This window comes from Corylus avellana, chromosome 6 (genome assembly GCF_965113065.1).
Source record: "Corylus avellana chromosome 6, dhCorAvel1.hap1.2, whole genome shotgun sequence".
Classification (NCBI taxonomy): domain Eukaryota; kingdom Viridiplantae; phylum Streptophyta; class Magnoliopsida; order Fagales; family Betulaceae; genus Corylus; species Corylus avellana.
The window spans coordinates 407,175-426,680 of NC_142495.1; the positions used below are offsets into that span (position 1 = coordinate 407,175).

Below are 19,506 nucleotides of genomic sequence, written 5' to 3' on the forward strand. Positions count from 1 at the left end.
CCGTTATAGTGTGGTATGGTAAAACACAATTTTTTTTTTGGCTTACAATATGACTTTACCTTTTTATTATTATTATTATTATTATTTTTATATGTCCTCATAAGGAGGAAGAAAAAAAAAATCGAATTAGTGTCCATTTCAGATTGGCTCCAACCAATTAAGCTTTCACTTGAAGACCAATATGACCTTACGGTCCTTACCTAATTCAATCAAAGGTGATTAGGTGGGCAATAATTCTCTGCAATGCACCCCCTTAGGATTTTTGTGGCTGGGAAGTTAATGGACTTCCTTCAAGGCCCATTTGGGCTTGGTGGGCTGAGCGGGGTTGATATTAGGTACCCCGTACACCTTGCATAATCATGAATGGATTGATTTGTCATCAATTTCATCGTTTACACCACGTGAAAAAATCATCGACAGTAATGGTTTTGTTTGATAATATTTTTGCTTTTGTTTTTTCTATTTAAAATAAAAAAATATTAACACAAATCCAAAATAATTACAATTAATTTCACCTTTATATCACACTTAAAACACTTTTTTCAAACAAAAATTACCCTGTAAAAAACGTTAACAAAAGGAGCCATTAATCTGAATTTTACGATTTCCCAAGTTGAGAATCTGTAGAAGAGAGCTAAACATCTAACAAGCCCGCCTTAAGTTGGAGAATATAAGCAGTACCAAATCCACTTGTATGACGCCGGATTTGATCTCATTATAAGCTAGGATTGTTTGAAGGTTCAGAGTTGGTGCAGAAGAAAAGTGGGTTGGTGAAGGAAAAAGACAAAGTTACAATCGTTGTCGAGCCACCCACCCATCTTCGTGCTGAGCCGGCAAGAGGGACCTGCGGACTTCCACTGAAGTCAGAAGAGTTTGTTGGTAGGCTTTTAAAAGAAGAAAAGAACTGGTTGGTTTTGACCAAAAAATATAAGCACCCTTTTGTTGACGAACCCCCATTAAATAGATGATAGGACAGGGCCAAGGCAGAAACTACTTCTTTCTTGTGTTGCAGCTGGGAAGAAATTAGTGCTATAGGCTATAGCTTATATCCCATCTTGAAAGCTAGAAAGAAAATAGTCTTCCACTGATCATGGAGAACCAAACCCACAGAAAACCCAGAATTCTGTGCCTCCATGGCTTCAGAACAAGCGGTGAAATTCTCAAGAAATTGGCAGGAAGATTGCCCCAAACCGTGCTCGAAAAGCTGGACCTTGTCTTCCTCGACGCCCCGTTTCCTGCTGAAGGAAAGTCCGATGTGGAAGGAATTTACGACCCTCCCTACTATGAGTGGTTCCAAGCCAACGAGGTTTTACATCTTTCCCATATACTATTGTTTCTTCTTTTTCGCAGTGAAAACAGAGTACGTTTTAGTAACTTACAATGGTTGTTTTGTTTTAGGATTATACCGAGTATACGAATTTTGAAGAATGTCTTGCATACATGGAAGATTACATGTTAAAGCATGGTCCTTTTGACGGTGTACTGGGCTTCTCCATGGTGCGATTCCTGATAACAAATTTCTTACCTTTCACTATGATTTTACCATCTCTAATTTGTTTATTGTTTTTAAACTGATAAATGGATTTCAGGGAGGAATGTTAGCAGCTTTATTGCCGGGAATGCAAGAAGAGGTAGAAGAAACTTTTATGTTCAATTTCTTTAAGGCATCCTTTTGGTAGCATTTTCTTATGTTCTTATTAATGTTTTCTACCAATTAAGTCTTTGTGATGAGGCGGAGGAGAATTAATAAGGGTAACTAAAGTGAAACAATGGTGTGTGAATTGTAGGGTGTGGCTCTTACTAAGGTACCAAAGATAAAGTTTCTGATAATAATATCAGGGGCTAAGTTTGGAGGATCCAAGTTTGGGGCGCCTAAGCTGGCTGCTAACGCTCTTTCATCTCCCATCAAGTGCCCATCTCTCCACTTCATAGGTAATTTGAAGTCTCATAATGCCCTCTGCATATTTTATTATAGACACCTTTGCTGCTGCAAGAACTCCATGATTTTATCTCCTAATTCTCTGCCAAAGATTTTTGAGAATATAGGCCAATGGGGAACAGGAAAAAAAAAAAAACCCAATTTGGGATATTACCTATTGGCCATAACAATGAGGGATAATGAAGTGTAGCTGGTGAGCATATGCAAATGAGCCTTAATTAATCTTTCCCAATTATATGTGGGTTTAGATAATTCATCCACGAAACATCTCATTTTCTGTTATTTGTCTCTTGTGCTGTAGGGGAGAAAGACTTCAATAAGGAAGATGGGACTGTTCTACTGGAATCATTCGTGGACCCTGTTGTAATTCATCACACCAAGGGTCACACTATTCCTAAACTTGGTTAGTAGTATTACTCAATTTCTGCCACATGCATACCCTCCACATTTTCATTTTGCCTAATATGTATGGATGCCGGGTTACCAAATCTCACTTAGTTTGATAGGTGTTTGGATTAGCCTAAGCCGACAGAGCCCAAGCTATCTGAACACTTATCAGAGCAGGTGAAGCTCAGACAAGCTCTCAGACGAGACTACCCATTGCAATGCAATAAGGCAGCCTCATTGCCCGCTCTCTAAATCCTTCAATATAATGACCTGTGGATATGATTTCAAGAATGAAAAATGAAGATCTAATACTAGATTTGTTTTTTTGTGCAGATGATAAGGCCGAGGAAACATTGCTCAAGTTCATTGAGAAGATTCAAGTGGTGCCGGGACACGAAGAATAGATCTGCTTAGCTGGGAAGGCTGCTTTATTGCCTAGGATTCTCATGAAGCATATTCGTATTCTTCTTCTTAAATTTGTATAATACTTTCTGCCGTCAATGGTCAACAATGGTTAACTCTAATAAACAAAGATATTCGTTACTAGTTAGCTTTACATTTGAGTTGCAGAGGATCTCTGTTTTTTCTCTTGATATCAAATTCTAGCAATTATATTTAGTTGCCTTCTTCAGTTCTTTGTACATAGAATGAAAAAGGTTGTATAGACTCCTTGACGCAACACAACAGAAGAACAACATAAATGAATTACATCTCAAAAAGAGAAAACACACTCTTAATAAATTTAGTTAAGTTAAAAGATAATATATATAAAAGATATAAAAGATAAAGAAGAAAACGAAGGATAAAATATCAAAGATTCCCAATACAATTCTTCTACGGACTTCGTGAAAGACCCCGGTTGTCGCTAGCGTTAATCAGCTTCATGTAGAACGTTGTAACCATTAACAGACTTCAACCCATAGATGATTTCAATCATCAACGTTCAGAGGAATTCAACCCAATATACACCAAATGCTCAAAGGACTTCACTCGAAAGACAACTTCAACCACAATCGTAACCGAAACAATCACATTAAAAAAAAAAAAAAAAAAAACGACCATGTGGCAGATAATCAGAACTATTGATCATGTGATGTCTTCTGACTTGGTCAAATTTCTGCATCACTCCCTGTTCTTCCTTATACTCATGACTCCAAATAGACTAATTGATATGACATGATTAGACCTAAATCTACTTAATTAAACTTTTGAGACCAAATTGTAAAAGGATATTAAAACTCGAAGCGACAATTGACTGGTAGGTAATGTGTGTTATGGTGGGTTCTAATTTGGAGTATGGGCATAAGATTGGGCCAGCCTAGCCTGAAATAAATTTAAAAGCTTAACCTTTTGTATTTCATCAATTCTTTAGCAGCTTTTGATGTATTGATTAGGCACGTAAGTTTTGAAGGTGAACATGGACAATGAAGCGTATCGGATTGTTTTAACTTTTAATACTGGTGGAGCACAATGTAAACTTTTAAGCGCTAAATTGGCCCAATTTCCATTCCCATCGAACGTGATATTTGGGGGCCTGTATTTGTTTAGTAAAATCAAGATTGGAGAATTCCAACATAAGTGCCTCATGGATTGGGCCCCCAACCCATTCTTCGCGCTAAAAAACAGCCATACATTTCTAAGGCCATTTACCGGTAATACCCGTTTTCTAATCCAAAAGGCCACGAATTTCAAACTCTGAAAGAAAAAGAAGAAAAGAAAAACACAAAGCATTCAAATCGAAAAATTCCAGATTAAGAAACATCCCCCCTCCCAAAAAAAGGATACCCCACGCGCCACCGAGAAAATGGAACAGCCGAAGCCGGCCACAGAGCAAGCCACGCGAGCCTCGGGGCAGGAAACGGACCCGAAACTGGATCCGAAAGAAGCCGGTCATGCTGCGAATGGGGATGGGAAGTGGACAAGTTTGGTGATTGGATCGGAGTCTCAGAACCAGAGTCAGACTGAGGAACAGACCCAGACCCAGGCTCAGACGCAGACAGAGCCATCCACGACCCGAGTGGCGTCGCCCAGTTCGAGGAAATCGGTGAGCTGGAGCCCCGAACTGGTGACGGAATCGCCCGCCATGTCCTACCCCAGCGGATCCAGCCCCTACGTGTCTTCGTCCCCTGTGCCCTCCTCTTCCTTCTCCTTCAAGGGTAAAGTATTCTCTGTTTCTATATGTATTTGTATACGTACATCATTCGGTATTGATGGAATTTCTATATGATTTTTTTGGGGCAGATACGGTGGATACTGTACGGAATGTGCTGGGGAGGTGGGGAAAGAAGGTCGGGGAAACCACTAGGAAGGCTGAAGATCTCGCCGGAAACACTTGGCAGCACCGTAAGTTTATTAGGTTTTATCAGATTTGATGTTACAAAGACGTTGCCCTTTGATTTTCTGCTGAATTAGCTGCATAGTTAAGTTATTTGATTGGTTTCTCCATGCATGTAGTTAACTTTAGTGCTTTTGATTCTATTCGTGGATGGGGGGATTGCAGTTTCTTGTATAGTTCATTCGTTGGGGATAAAGTGAATGGTCCGGGTTTGATGGTTTTGGGGGATTATTATCAAAAGATTGTGATCTGGTTGTTAGGGCTGGCGTTTGTTTGATCTATTTAGTTGGTCGATGTTATTTCTGTGTAAGAGGCAGATGCAAGAAAATAATGAAAATGTTAATGATCAGAGTTCTGAGGAAGATCCTTCACACAACTGGCCACATGAATGAACAGTAAAATGAGCTCTTCAAATGTTCATCACCCAAAGAGATTCCTATGGCCTCTCAACTTGTATTTTAATTGTTGATTACAGGCTGCTCCAATATACTACCTTTTTCCAAGATTGTTGATATTATCAACCCAAACTATGAAGCTCCTCTGATAAGATGCCTTGTAATTTCTTAGCTAGCAAAACTTATATTTATTCAAAATTCTAAGCAATGTATGATTATAAATTTCAAAATAAGGAGGTTTGATTTGACGCTGTCAAAATTAGTAAAAATGCCCATGAGTGTTAGCTCGAATGGTCACTCGTTTGATGTAATACCACGAGGTCGGCTGTTTTAGTCTCCTCAATTACCTGATACATGGTTCTTGCAAGTAGGATTGTGTATCCGAGGTTTACCGACAATGATGAGTCCCAAAGGGGCCCTACCTTGAACTTCATTAAAAAAAAAAAAAGCAATTGATTAAGATATGATTATAAGCTATTTAGGATTTAATTCTTTCATGTAGATTCTGTGTTTCTATGTAGTCATAGATCTTAAAGTGAGTTATTGAGGTGGTTGTCACACAGTTTTGTAATTAAAAAGTGAAGATCCTTGTCTTTTAGTTATTATCTTTTTTTATTAGACTTTTAGGACACCATGCCTCTTCTTTTAATCTTGGTCCATGTACTTTTCTTCAACCAGAACAATATGTAGTGTAGTTATTGTTCCCGTTTGGACATGACCAAACCATCTGTACTCACTTTTTTTCTACCAAACCATGATATCTTCTTCTTATAAAGGATTAAATGCGGAGTTATTTGCATAGTTTTGGTGCTGAAAAAATGAGATGATCTCTGTCTTTCTTTGTTTCTATATAGCTTGATTATACTTTTTTGCTTTTACTTTTTTCAAAACCATTTTGCAGTTGTCATACATGATATTACTAGTGACTGCTCTTTTTTAGTAGTACTAAAGTGACCTCCTTTTGTATTAAAATAGTGAAAACCGGCCCTAGTTTTGCTGATGCTGCAATGGGAAGAATTGCACAGGGAACAAAGGTCCTAGCAGAAGGTGGTTATGAGAAAATTTTCCGGCAAACTTTTGAGACTGTTCCTGAAGAGCAACTTCAGGATTCATACGCATGTTACTTATCCACATCTGCTGGTCCAGTCATGGGAGTTTTATATGTATCTACAGCAAAGCTTGCGTTTTGTAGCGATAATCCTCTTTCATATACCGTCAATGGCCAAACTGAATGGAGCTATTATAAGGTACATTTGTATGTTACCTATCAAAAAGGTACATTTGTATGATACTTATCAGAACAAAGATACATTTGTATGAATCGTATATACTTGATATGGTAACTGAGGGGTCAGGTTGTATAGCTTTCTTTCCTTTTTATTTTTCACTTTTACCTATAAGATTGAAGTTTCATCTTGATTAATAGCATATTGATTGTCAATGCATTTGAATACTGTTGGACCTTTTTTTTTTTGGTCAAAGCTAATTATTTTGGCGACTTATCTATTTGATTGTATAATTAGCCCGGATTGGACTAGGAAATTTCAATTTTGTGAATGATCGGAACCGGGGGGCGGGGTGAAGGGATTAAATAGACTATTTACTTGGATGGGGTTTATATTCAATATGCTAAACATTGGAGGTGCCAGGGAATCCTGGGCCCAAGTCTAACTAGTGTGTGTTATTCAATGAACATACAAACATAAAGGACTTTGGGTGGGAAGGGGGTCATTGCCCCCTTGCTATCCCCAAGTCCTCTGAATGTAGCTTGTACTTGAGCTTTTGAATCAGCGTTCATTATTAGACACTTGAAGAGGAGCTTTTTGCTGACTGCCAACTTGATGGTGATGCGCCAGATGAGTCTTGCCAACATTGTTAGGGTTGAACATTTGACAACGGCGGGGTCAATTCCACAAGTAGGAGTACTGTTTTTAATGAGTTATAATGCTAGTGAAAGAAGTTTGGCATCTTCTAAATGATTTTAAGTTAATTAATATTATCCTCATGAGCTGTTATGGCATATGTACAACAATTACTCACATCCTACCTTGTTTTCTGTTTACATTTTTAATTACGCAAGGTATTAATGTTATGATAGTATCTCTGGGGTGTTTGCTTTGGGGAATATATGTTGCTGTGAAGTAAGGCTCATGCGGTACTTTCTTTAGCCATTCAAGAGGTCTTTATTTTTTGAATTCTCTATATGATTGACCTGTTTATTGCCCCACTCAAGGTAGATTCTGGCTTCATTCCTGGTGAAAACGTAGGTTTGTTACAATCAAGTTTTGTTCAAGTCATCTTGGATAATGGGAAAAGACTTTTGCTAACTGTAGCGCTAATATTTATGGCAATCATGCCCTGTGTTTGTGTTAATGTGGGTGATTGCTTCTTTTAGCGAGTAGAAGTGATTGAATCAATGAACTTTTTTTCGCTTGTAATATTAATTTTCATCAGACTTAATTTTAATGTTTTTGTTTTCCATAAACCAGTGTATAGTTGGAATCATTCTTTTCTGAATTGTTAGACATCAAGCTGGAATTTGTCTCCGTTAAACTTATTTGCTTTTGAGTTTTCTGCAATAATTTCTGACAATTTTTGCCTATTTCCTCTGTGATGTCAATAGGTAGTTATCCCATTACACCAGCTTAAAGCTGTTAATCCTTCATCAAGCAGAGCCAACCCTACTGAAAAGTACGTTCAGGTCATTTCTGTTGATAACCATGAATTTTGGTTCCTGGGCTTCTTAAACTACAACGCTGCTACGAAATTCCTACAGGAAGCTTTGGAAGCCAGCAACTTACAATCTGCATGATACCTGTTTTTGGGGCTCATAGTTTCGTTTTACTGTACACTCTGCTTCATGTAACTCATAAGCTAATAGATTAGATAATTTTATTATTTGCTGTTTTGGGGGCATAGATTGCTACATTTATTTATTTGAGAATTCTTGATATTTCTTTGTTAATGAAACAAAGTAACTGTAGAGTTTAGGTCTTGGTATGTTTTGGGAGGACAACTACAAAGGTATTTTTGCTCTTGTTTCTTGGTCATATGGTCCATATAGTGGTACTTTGGACTGTTACGTCAGCATCGTGGAATAGTTGTGAGATAAAAATGTGATTTTTAATAATCTTTTTCTTTTGCACATAATAGTTGCTACTGAATTCCACATATTGAAACCTTATGTTGATTTTTCTGTTCTTTGCTTTTCTTTTGGCAAAAATCCAGAGGAGCCCCAATACTCTTTCACACATGCAAAAAATGGGTATGGATGGATGGAGAGGATAGTAGAGAAAAGGAAGGGGGGGTTGTGTGTGGGGGGTGGAGGATGGATGGGTGGGATAGTTACACTTTCCCTCTTTGGATTTTTTGTTTTTCTGGAGGGTACCACATCCTTCCAAAGCTTATTCTGCTCTGGTCCTCTGGAAAGTTACGATTAAAAAAATAAAAGAAAAAACCAATTTTGCAATGCACTGAAATTGAAGAAATTTGGAAGGAAGAAGACACCAATGGATACTTTGCACTTCTCTATTTAACCATTTAGCCTCTATTAATTAAAATTATGTTTTGAGGGACACGTGACTCGACCCTAACAGTCCAGATTTAATGGATCTGGACTCCAACTCAATCCAAATTTATAATAATATATAACCAAATTTTATTACTCAACTCTTTCTATAATCAACTTTTATACTCTTATCTAATCCTTTTGATTTGATTGCGTGGTATCAATAAAATCTTGTCTATTCCAGATCAATTGTAGAGAGGTTGTTTGTTATCTGTCATTATGCCAAAAAAAAAAAAAAAAAAGGAGTTAGTCCCCACTGAATAAAGGCCTTATCTTTGAAAATCTGTTACCAAATTTACTAAAGTTCGTGCTTGACATTACAGGCAATTAGTGTTCTCTGTTGCCAATTTGAAAATGATGGCGCTAGCTATGTGTTAGCTCAGCCACACGTAATTCTTTCAAATTGGGTTCGAGGCTAATTCAATCAATTAAGCATACATATATTTTTAGAGTATGTGATTCTCAAGCTTTAAGAACAAACGTCTGGTTAATGGATTAGATTAAATGAATTTCTTCTAACTCAATTTGAAGGAAAACTTTATTCATTAGAGAAATGGATTAGATGTTTTTGGTTCCTTAAATCTTTTAAGACCATTTTGCCGACCTCTCATTGGATTCCAAGGATGTTGAAAATGGATTACTCTCATACGTTGGTATAAAAAGGGTGTTGAAAATGTGTCTAGGCCGGTGCCAAATAGCAGCTTTATATCCTGATGCGATTTGAATGCTTTCGGACTTTGGGGGGGTTAGTATTTGGGTCATGGCCCCTATACAAGAGGCATTGGCCTGGGACTAATGCTAGGCCCAGGCAACTTGGTATTACTTTTGTCCACCAACATAATTGAAGCGGGCCACACAATTTTTCCTTTCGGCATGTGATTAAGATTTACACTAATCCTAGTTAGATTGCTATAATCATTAACCTATAATGTCAAAATCAAGGTATCTCTTAACTGTTTCTGATGCATGCTTAATTGACCCACCAGCATCTTCTATGCGCACGCGCAAATGTCATATCTTTAGAATTTAGATTACACTTTATTTAATTCCATCTTAAAGTGAAATTAAAAGTAAAGATATTGTTTTATGAAATGGAGAAAAATTCAGCAAGCCCAGCATTATGTGCCCTATAAACTACAACTCAGTAGGAGAAATCAGTTCTCTGTCTTGCCAAGCTGGGTTCCCAAGATTTCAAACAGCCCTATATATTAGCCCTAAAGCCCACCATTCTCGACAGGAACCTTCAAAAGTCCTAGCATTATTAGATACCCATTAAGTTAAACCTTTAATTCTTAGGATTATGACATTTCATTATGCTTTCCAATTCAATGCTCACAATAGTTCATTCTATTGTACGACGTGGCGTCTGCTCTCTGGTACTAATTCTTAACTGTCTAATCATTGATATTCAAAAATTCATTATAGTCGTCTTAGATTTCACATGGGTAAGGAAGAATTAGGTCAAATTCTTGTATATATTTTCAAACTAAACTTTTGTTAGCACAAATTTCAACCCCAAATTCTCATTCATGTTTATACACAGTATAATTCACTTTTGAAAATCAGCAGGAAAAAAGAAAACCAAAAACTTTGCTAGTGATGTCCATGGACATTAGTGTTTGGGACATTTGTGTTGGAGAAGGAGACCCAATAATTTACTGTAACCTTCCAAGGCAACAATTCAAAAGCCGAAGGCTATGGCTTTGAAAACCAATATATTTCAAAGTATGCCATTCTACTGTTGCATTAAATCATTGCATTCCATCAAAACTCTTGTCGTAGTGTTTTTATAATCTAAAATGACATAAGTATCTAGTTTACTTCTTCATGACTCTAACAACCCACACCCTTGTCGGTGGCCTAATGGGCCTAGTTACAGATATAGGTTATCATGTGTTCTCGTATTAGCTTTAACGTTGTCATTCTTTCTCTTCTAAAATATACTCATTTCTGGTCCCATCCCAACATTTTTCTTTCTCACTCCTGCCCACTACAACCTCAACTCTCAATTTTCCAATGGATGCTATTACTTACTATATATATATTTCACAAACAATGTTCATTGCACCGACTTATTAATTTAATGCAACCCTCATATTTTAATACCAAGTACGTAATGCTATAAATTAACCACCTTAACCACTTATTCCAATGGATGCTCACGTATCAATTAATATTTATATTTTTTTAAAACAAGAATTTGTTCAAAAATTTGTTTAGACTGTCACCTCAAGAATTGACCACTTCCTTTTATCAATTTGTCCTCTCTTTTTTTTTTTTTTTTTTTTTTTAATATATATATATATATATATATATCAAAATGTCTCTTCTTCTCTTGGATGCTCTCCTCACATTTTGGATTTGGTTTACCCCCTTGTGAGTTGTGATGAAGAAAAATGTTATTCTTCACACCATTTTACACCGGTTGATTTGTCGTATTTTTTTAGTGGCTTTTTTTTTTTTTTTTTTTTCTTAAATGTCTGACATTGGAAGGTACGTACTTAAAACACGCTACGTCTGTCGATGTGAAATGGGTGTGATAAATAAGTGTGAAGAGTAACATTACCCTCGATGAAAATAATTAATCATAACTGATACCAAAACAAATAATTAAGGTTGCAGTCAATCATAAAGCAGTTAAAAAATAAAAAATAAAACCTACTCATTACACAAGTACTGCATAGTTGGAGCCCACCGCAGGGAGAAAACCTACGAGGGACCACCTCAAAAGAATCTTGAGAAAAAACTCTAAAAATGTATGACATCAAATAGCCCAAAAGACTCTGTATTGAGTCTCTCTCATAAAATTATCTGACTTAATCATCGAAGGCTTCTCGTCAGCCTTTGGACTGACATTATTCCATAGGTTTTTCCTTATGTTGCAGATGTGCTGCTCTTAGTTTGATGGTCAAAAGATCTGCATCAACAAATAACTTTTAATATATGTATATATATATATTGTTGAGTTGATTTTTTATTTAAGGAAACAAAAAATTAAAACATGTACTTATAATATGGACTAAGCCTGTAATTTGGTTTAAAAAAGACGATCGCATGCATTGTTCTCATTGATCTCGCTTTACACAATAGACCGATCGAAAGAGGAAAAGCAAAGATGAAAAAGGAATTTCAGTGATTAATCTCCACATATTATTAAATTTTGTTGGGAAGCAAAGAGTTGTCCGGTAGCAAAGAATTGTGTAAACATTAATTAATAATATCTTATAAAAAGAAAATGTTTATATATAAAACAAGATTTCATTTTCATGACTGATCATGATAACCTGTAGTACAAAGGCATGACATAAATATATAGAAGAAGAAAAGGAAAATATGAAAGAGTTGAGGGACACGATGCTGCAATTGTCATAAACTCGATCACCCATTATAATGATTCAGAGAGGGATGGGTAGAGTTTTCATTGCACGCAAGAATTAGTGAATAGTCACACTGAAAGAGAATATCTTCCATTTAGGTGCAAGCTGGATGCTAGTGGAGGGAGCATTTTACATTGTCACCCCATATTTGGTTATTTCTTAGCCTTTTTGTTTTAGCTCCCCTAAATATCATAGACACGACCATATATGCTTTCAATTTTATTTACCTCTCTATCTATTATATATCTAGCTAATATCTATCCCATTTATCATTTAACCCTACCCCAACAAACAACAAACCCTTTAATATTTTCTGCTTGCTAGCTTCCTCCTCCATGGGAATTCACTTGCAACACCTAATTACTACTATCTCATTTTTGTTAATTAATTTCCACTAATTTTCATTATTCTCATTATTAAATCTATATATCTTGAGCAACAACCTAAATCCTGTTATTAAAAAAATTAGGTATATATGAGCAATAACAATAAGGGTAGCAACATAAAAGTTGAAGCATATATAAAATTGTTATTTCTAAATGTCACGTATCAAGTTTTCATATGTGTTGTGTCTATGCTTGAGTATAAGATTAATTATATAGATCAATATTAACCTGATCAATTTAATTAAATGGGTTAGATTTCTAAACCTGAACTCATTAATTTTGTATTAGCCTTAATTAATTATTAGGATGAAAAATTAAAAAGAAAAAAGAAAAAACAATTATCAACATAGAAAAGCAAAGAGATAAAGAGAGTGACCTTTTATCCTTAACACACCAAATGTCAACCAAACCAATGGTCGTGGGGGGTGGAAATGGCAGGGGCGCGGAGAGACATACACACAAACTTTTTTCTAATTATCCCCCTAGTCCCTAGTGGGTATGAGTATGTAGAATACAAGTGTTTGAAAAACACCCATGTAAATGTAATCCCATCCAAAGTGAAGTGGTCCTCATTATTACTAGCTATCTGATACTTTGTTTCAGAGCCATAATAATTCTGGGGTGGTTTTGCGGTATTATTTGTGTCACTGCTTGAAATCCCCATTCAGCCCAAAAGGAGAAGAATAAGAAGCCCCATTTCAGTGAAAAAAAAATGATGATGGATGAAAAGATAAATCATTGCTGGGAAAAACAAGAGATGTATTTGTCCCTTTTCTTTCGCTGCAATGAGCTGTAAAATCTAAAGCACGAATGATAAGAAGAGGAGGAACAAGCAAAAGAAAACAAAGGAGATGGGTTTTGTTCATTAATTTGTTGGTGTGTGATATTGGTGGTGCGAGAAGCAAGCTGGGCTCCACTGTTCAAGTATATGTAAGTATACATAACATAACATGCGAGAGAGAGAGAGAGAGAGAGAGAGCAAAGAAATTAAGGCTGCCAAAGAATATAGAAATGGAAATCACGGTCGCCCACTCTTTTTCTCGTCTTGTCACCATCCACTTCCCTTTTCCCCGCAATTCTCTCTCTGTGTGTGTTAGCTAGCAACATCGCACGGTGCAGCCTGAACGGAGACCTGTTGCTTCTCCCTTCTCCGTCCCGTTTTTAACATGAGAGATTTTATGAAATCCCGTTACGTTAATGTGGAAGCACTTTCACTGTTGAACAAAAGTGGCTGGCAGAGAGTGCAGGGAAGCGTGTGTATGCGAGAGAGAGAGAGAGAGAGAGAGAGAGAGAGATATGAGTGGGGATGACACAAAATATATTAAACTGTCCTTTCTCATTCTGTCTTCTTGTATTATCGGTTTCCCGCCAACTGACAGCCAAGAAATTTGCAATCTCTCTCTCTCTCTCTCTCTCTGTGTCTCTGAATGCATGTCAGCACGTCCCGTCAGACGTCCCTCCACCCCGGTTGGCTGTTTTCTGGGAATCACATGTAACCCTTCATCTTCACCCCTAATCGCTTTTTTTGGGTATTGGATCTCCTTAATATTACTTTTACATGCAAAACCAGTTTAATTTTTATGTCAAATATTCTAATTTATTTTTTTAAAAAAATTTAATAGTATTTCTCATAGTTACATCAAAAATGAAAAACTATGACAATACTCTCACCTCCAATAAATTTCATTCTATTTATTTTATTTGGTATATGGTTTAGGATGATTAATCTAAGGGTTAAATATAAAAATTGGTCCATGTCCTTTTTTTTGTGTGTATCAAATGAGTTGATATATATATATATATATATTATTAAGTAGTTGGATTTTTAAAAGTAATAAAATTAGTACTTAAGCTTTATGAGAGTGTAAAATCAATTATTATGTCTATTTTTGTTAGTGGGCCATTCGCTACATAATAATTAAAAAAAAAAAAAAAACCAAGTGGTCCAATCATATTATCACATATATCATCTCCACACATAATCATCACCAACTCATCAAATATTACCAAATCAGTTCTCTATATCGTCTTTCGCTACTTGTATACAACTTAAGAAAAAGAGGTATTCTCGTCAAATCATTTGCTTCTCTTATCTGTCTTTTTTTATATTATTATTATTATTATTATTATCCAACTACTCTATCCCCCCCTCTCTCTCTCTCTCTCTCTCTCTCTCTCTCTCGTGTGTGAAATTATAAAACAAGAACAAAATATAACATATAATTTACAAAATGTCATTTTCTTCCTTATTTTCAAACAAAATTTTAAACTTTTTTTTTCCTTCAAATAAATGCTCTTAATTCTAAGAATCCAAAATGAAAGATAACATTTTTTTTTTTTAATTAAAATTAAGTACTGGAAACATTGATATTTCTATTTTAGAGAATAGTGTCAATATTCGGTCCTTTTTTAAGATTGATTTAAAAGTGGATTGAGCATGTAACTTCAACAGAACATGCTAGTGACGAGAGAAAGGCCGAAGAATGCAAAATAGCATTTTTCTAAACAATTTAAAAGAATAGTTGTATTTGTTTCTTTAATTTTCAGACAGTTGACATGGATGACGGAATTAGAAAGGGCAAGCTTTTATGGAAGTCATAATTGAATATTCGAGGGCAATCTCCAATCTTTAGGCAGTATGTTCCTACACCAAGAGCAGCGCGTAACTCTAAAGGGCCCGTATATATGCATATGTTGACGTTTCCCTGCAACTTGTTATAATAAGATAACGATCGGACTTATTCCTATATAGATAAAACAAAGAGAAAAGGTATGCATATTATTCCTTCAGATTATTAGGCAATTTTGTAATGATTTCCAAACCTCTATTTTTTTTTGTTGGGTATGCTTTCCATAACTTCTAATTGAACCAATGTCTCTTCCAAATTACTACAAAATTACTATATACCCTTTCAAATGTTGTAATTTTCTCTAATTTTTTTGAATGATATTTGTCTTAGTTTTGGTACAAATTAAGAGGATATATTACAATTTTCTGATAGTTTGAATGTGACAAATCAATGTCGGACCGAATGTGTGTTGTGTTCTAGTTTTGGTAATGCGTCAATAAGAAACTAATTTAAGATTAAGAAGGTGCCAAATTGTCTTCAGTGCCGTTTCCCGTTGGAACAACAACAATTAACAGTAAAATGAAGTAGTGACGATTGACGTCGTCCTTACCTATTTCCATAAAACCTTCCAAAATAGCTGATTAGGAGCATATTTCAAATTATAAATTAATTAAAGGAGAAAATTAATAAATGTTATTAGCTAGAGTGGCAGGTGTAAACGTCAGAGACCCCGAGAGTGTGGCAGGGGGTGGCTGGGGAGATGGGTTTATTAGGGCCATTTCTGATTTTGATTAGACGGCCATCATTAATCTTATCATATAAAATACTTTATGATTTTCTGAAACTCGAAAAAGGACATGAGATACATGCATATTGTTGTCTTCACCCGGTTCCATTTATTTATATATTTTTTGTTTTGTTTTGCCCTACTTACCATTTGATATTCGAGGGGAAAGTGTTTTGTCGGTTCCTTATCTTTCCTTTTTTTTTTTCCTTCTCCTCAAATCCAATCAAACAGTACATTTTTGTAAAGCTGAAATTTTTGCAGAACCTATATGTATATTTCTTAGGGTACATCTAAGTGTTATGTTGGTAAGAAAAGTAATCAAGTTCATACCATACTTCTTAAAAATAATTCATTTCTTGAAAAAACAAAAAAATTAGTCCACTTTCTACTTTTCTTTTTTTTTTTTAAAAAAAAATAAACTTTTTGATTCGATGAGAACGTTTGAGTTTAGGGTTGAACAAAGATAGGTGCTCTTTTATCTTTTAATCTCCCAATTTATGATGTAAGTTGGTCAAGAATGACAAGTGGTGGACACATTATCTATGCCCCTCGGCCTACCAACCCAAGCAGGCTTGAGAGAGGAAGTACTGGGGCTCGAAAACCCAACAATTTTAAGAGAGTATATCAAAAGAAGTCATTGTCTATCCGATAACCTCAATTTATTCAAGGGGTTCGTAGCAAGACTTTGTTGGCACCACATTACGAGTCAAGAAGTGCATGTCACACCCTACCACCTTGTAACAGTAGCATATTGCATTTAATGAACATCCATTACATTATTAGTGCTATGCTCCAGTAGAAAGATGACACCTGAAAAGAGGGCCGAGCGCTCGGCCTATAGTCAATGGTCAAACGACACCCTTCATTAGAGTAATGGTCAATGGTCAAACGACACCCCAATAATAGGGCACACCTGACAAGACTAATGCAAAGGAGAGAGTACTGATCAAAAAAAAAAAAAAAGCTATAGAAAAGTACAAACACACTCACTTCTAACCCTAATTTATATATACAACAATAATTTTGCAAACACAAAGAAGTAAACACATGAATTCGTGTTATGAAGCTATGTGGCTGAACACATTTGAGCTTATCATTATCAAATGACTAGAGACTAGAATGTACTCAAGCTTTTGAAATTGGGATTGAGTTAAAGACCCGGATGGTGATACTCTAATAATTTTGGTGCTGACATAAATACGAGAAAGATTTTATAAATTTAAGTCTATGGACTATGGTTCAATAGAAATAGTCAATTCACCCACCTGTCCTGTTGTTGGGATAAATAGCCTCATAAAATATCTCTCATATTTACAGAATCTCAAGCTTTTGCTTGTCGTGCGTGACTCATTACCCTCTACATGTATATATGCTCCCTGAACATTCTACATGGAGCCTAGTACCTAGCCCCTATACATAGCCTTTGCCCTCCCTTTAGCCCCCCAGCCATGAATTTTCAACTCATTCTTAAGACTTCCCATAACCCCCCAAAACAAAAACAAAAAATGAAAATGAAAAAAAAAAAGAAAAAGAAAAAGGTTTAGATAGAGGAAGTACGTTGTTCCTGCAGCGCGTTACAGAGCAATATTAAATGCATGTTGACGCCAAGAGCGCGTCACGTATGTCGGAGACGAGCGCACGTAGGCAGCAGCAGCCTTAAATGCCGACAATTTAATTTTTCCTAAGTAATTCCGTGTCCGTGTCCCACGCTCAGTTCCCGTACTCTGATAGCAAATGCCTCACACCCCATTTCCCACTTGTACGCTTGTCGTCTAGCATCTCCGCCATACGCCTCACGCGCCACTAAAACGCGCCACCATTGACTCCCCTGCGGGCCCCCCGTCACCTCAGTTCGTTACGGGAATGCGTGCGGAACTGCTTGACGGGACGCACAGGTGGGTTTCAGTGTGGGATTGGCTGTGCGGGGGGAGCGCGTGGGCGGGGGGTTTACAGAAAAGAAGAGTGTTATTTGGGATTCTCTTTCCCACCCCTTGTGCTGCAGACTGTACCCACACCACTCCCACCTCTGAATTTCACAGTCCCAGCACCTCTTCCCCTCGCAATTTCACTGTCCTTCACTTTTACCGCGCAGTAACAAAGCAAATAAAAATGATAACCACTCCGTAGACCGTAGACGAAGGTGAAAACCACTGGCTTACCGGGAACAACCGGTGGAAAAGGGGCAGGATAGAGACCCAATTTAGCTGGGTTTCAGAAACGGGAAAGTATATGAAGGGCTTTGAAGGAAGACAGCTCTTTTTGCAGAGAGGGAAATTGATGGCCACATTCTCTCACTGCTCTTATCTTCTTCTCTCTTCTCCCTTCTCTCTTCACGCTATAGCTAATCTCTCGAGGTTATAAGAACCAAATACACCCAAATCCTCACGTCTTTGGTGGCTCTCATTTATTATTATTATTTTCAAGAGAATTTCATGGAGTTCGAGGATCAAGAGGAGCACGAGGAAGAGATGGAGCTGGGCGGCGCCAGCTACGACTCCATGGGCAACTCGGGTCGGGTCAAAATGTCGAGCTCGGGCGGAGTCGGAGTCGGAGGATCCGAGCTAGCCGTGGCTCAGCAGCAGCCGAAGAAGCCCAGGTACCGGGAGTGCCTGAAAAACCACGCTGTGAACCTCGGCGGCCACGCGCTCGACGGCTGCGGAGAGTTCATGCCGGCCGGAGCCGAGGGCACCCTAGACGCCCTCAAATGCGCCGCCTGCAACTGCCACCGAAACTTCCACCGCAAAGAGACCGACAGCCACGCAGCCGGCGCCGGAGCAGCCGACCCCTACCTTCAGGTGGCACACCACCCGCAATTCTCGGCGTACTATCGGACGCCGGCGGGGTACCTGCACGTGGCGCCGCAGCATCACCGGCCGCTGGCGTTGCCGTCAACTTCTGGAGGGCACAGCCGGGAGGAGCAGGAGGAGGACATGTCGAACCCGAGCGGCGGCGGCGGAGGCGGTGGGTCGGCGTCGAAGAAGAGGTTTAGAACGAAGTTCACGCCGGAGCAGAAAGACAGGATGCTGGCGCTGGCTGAGAGGCTGGGGTGGAGGATCCAGAAGCACGACGAGGCGGTGGTGCAGCAGTTCTGTAACGAGACTGGGGTCCAGCGTCACGTCCTCAAGGTGTGGATGCACAACAACAAGCACACCCTGGGTAAGAAGCCCTAGCTAGGAAGAACCAAACCCCACCAAAACGAAACAAAAGCAAACGAGTCTCTCTTTTGTAGCTAAGCCTAGGCATTGAAGAAGGATTTTCCTTTTTTGGTTTTCTATCCATTATTGATCTCTCTGCACTGAAAGTAAGACCGCTATGGGTTTATTTTGAATGAATTGGAGGTGGGAATTTGTGTCGCTGACTTTCTCGGGATTTTAGTTGGGTTTTAGGGTTTTCTTCTCTCTCTCTTTTTTTTTTTTTTCTTTTTGTTTCTTAATCTTTGTCGGAGGGTTTTCCATTTAGCTAGTGGTGGTGTTCTAATGGAAATTTGTCAACTTGGATTAGAGTAGACTATTGTTGTTGATGGGTTAGCCTTTTTTTTTTGGTTCATTATCATTTTAATGCATGCAAAATCTTTGCTCTATTACATCTGCTACATGCTCTTATACTGGCAGTGTGAGCAATGGGTGCTGCACTGGATTTTGATGGGTTGTCTTTTACAGTTTTTTTTTTTCTATGTTTCATGTATGAGTAAGTTTTTGTTTCAGCTAGAGGAATGAGGACTTGCATTGGAGCTGATGGTCTGGTTGGATTATGTGCAGAAAT

General features: G+C 37.6%; 3 protein-coding genes across 4 annotated transcripts; all 3 read left to right on the forward strand.

The window, feature by feature from the left end:
* The first annotated feature begins 886 nt into the window (after positions 1–886).
* Positions 887–2,882, forward strand: LOC132187431 (alpha/beta-Hydrolases superfamily protein). The gene is made up of 6 exons (XM_059601742.2): positions 887–1,306; positions 1,399–1,497; positions 1,590–1,631; positions 1,788–1,932; positions 2,241–2,342; positions 2,660–2,882. Exons 1-6 carry the CDS (start codon positions 1,091–1,093, stop codon positions 2,728–2,730), a joined length of 675 nt encoding a protein of 224 aa, XP_059457725.2. The 5' UTR covers positions 887–1,090; the 3' UTR covers positions 2,731–2,882.
* A 1,151-nt stretch (positions 2,883–4,033) lies between these two features.
* Positions 4,034–8,235, forward strand: LOC132188698 (GLABRA2 expression modulator). Of its 2 annotated transcripts, XM_059603225.2 has the most exons (5): positions 4,034–4,482; positions 4,568–4,669; positions 6,032–6,303; positions 7,680–7,747; positions 7,833–8,235. In XM_059603225.2, exons 1-5 carry the CDS (start codon positions 4,131–4,133, stop codon positions 7,888–7,890), a joined length of 852 nt encoding a protein of 283 aa, XP_059459208.1. In that variant the 5' UTR covers positions 4,034–4,130; the 3' UTR covers positions 7,891–8,235. The 2 variants fall into 2 exon arrangements, with proteins under 2 accessions (XP_059459208.1, XP_059459207.1); XM_059603224.2 differs by having other exon boundaries at positions 4,037–4,482; positions 7,680–8,235.
* Positions 8,236–17,761: 9,526 nt separating this feature from the next.
* On the forward strand, positions 17,762–19,249 carry LOC132188408 (zinc-finger homeodomain protein 2). Its single transcript, XM_059602850.2, has one exon. It carries the CDS (start codon positions 18,177–18,179, stop codon positions 18,912–18,914), a length of 738 nt encoding a protein of 245 aa, XP_059458833.1. The 5' UTR covers positions 17,762–18,176; the 3' UTR covers positions 18,915–19,249.
* Positions 19,250–19,506: the final 257 nt, after the last annotated feature.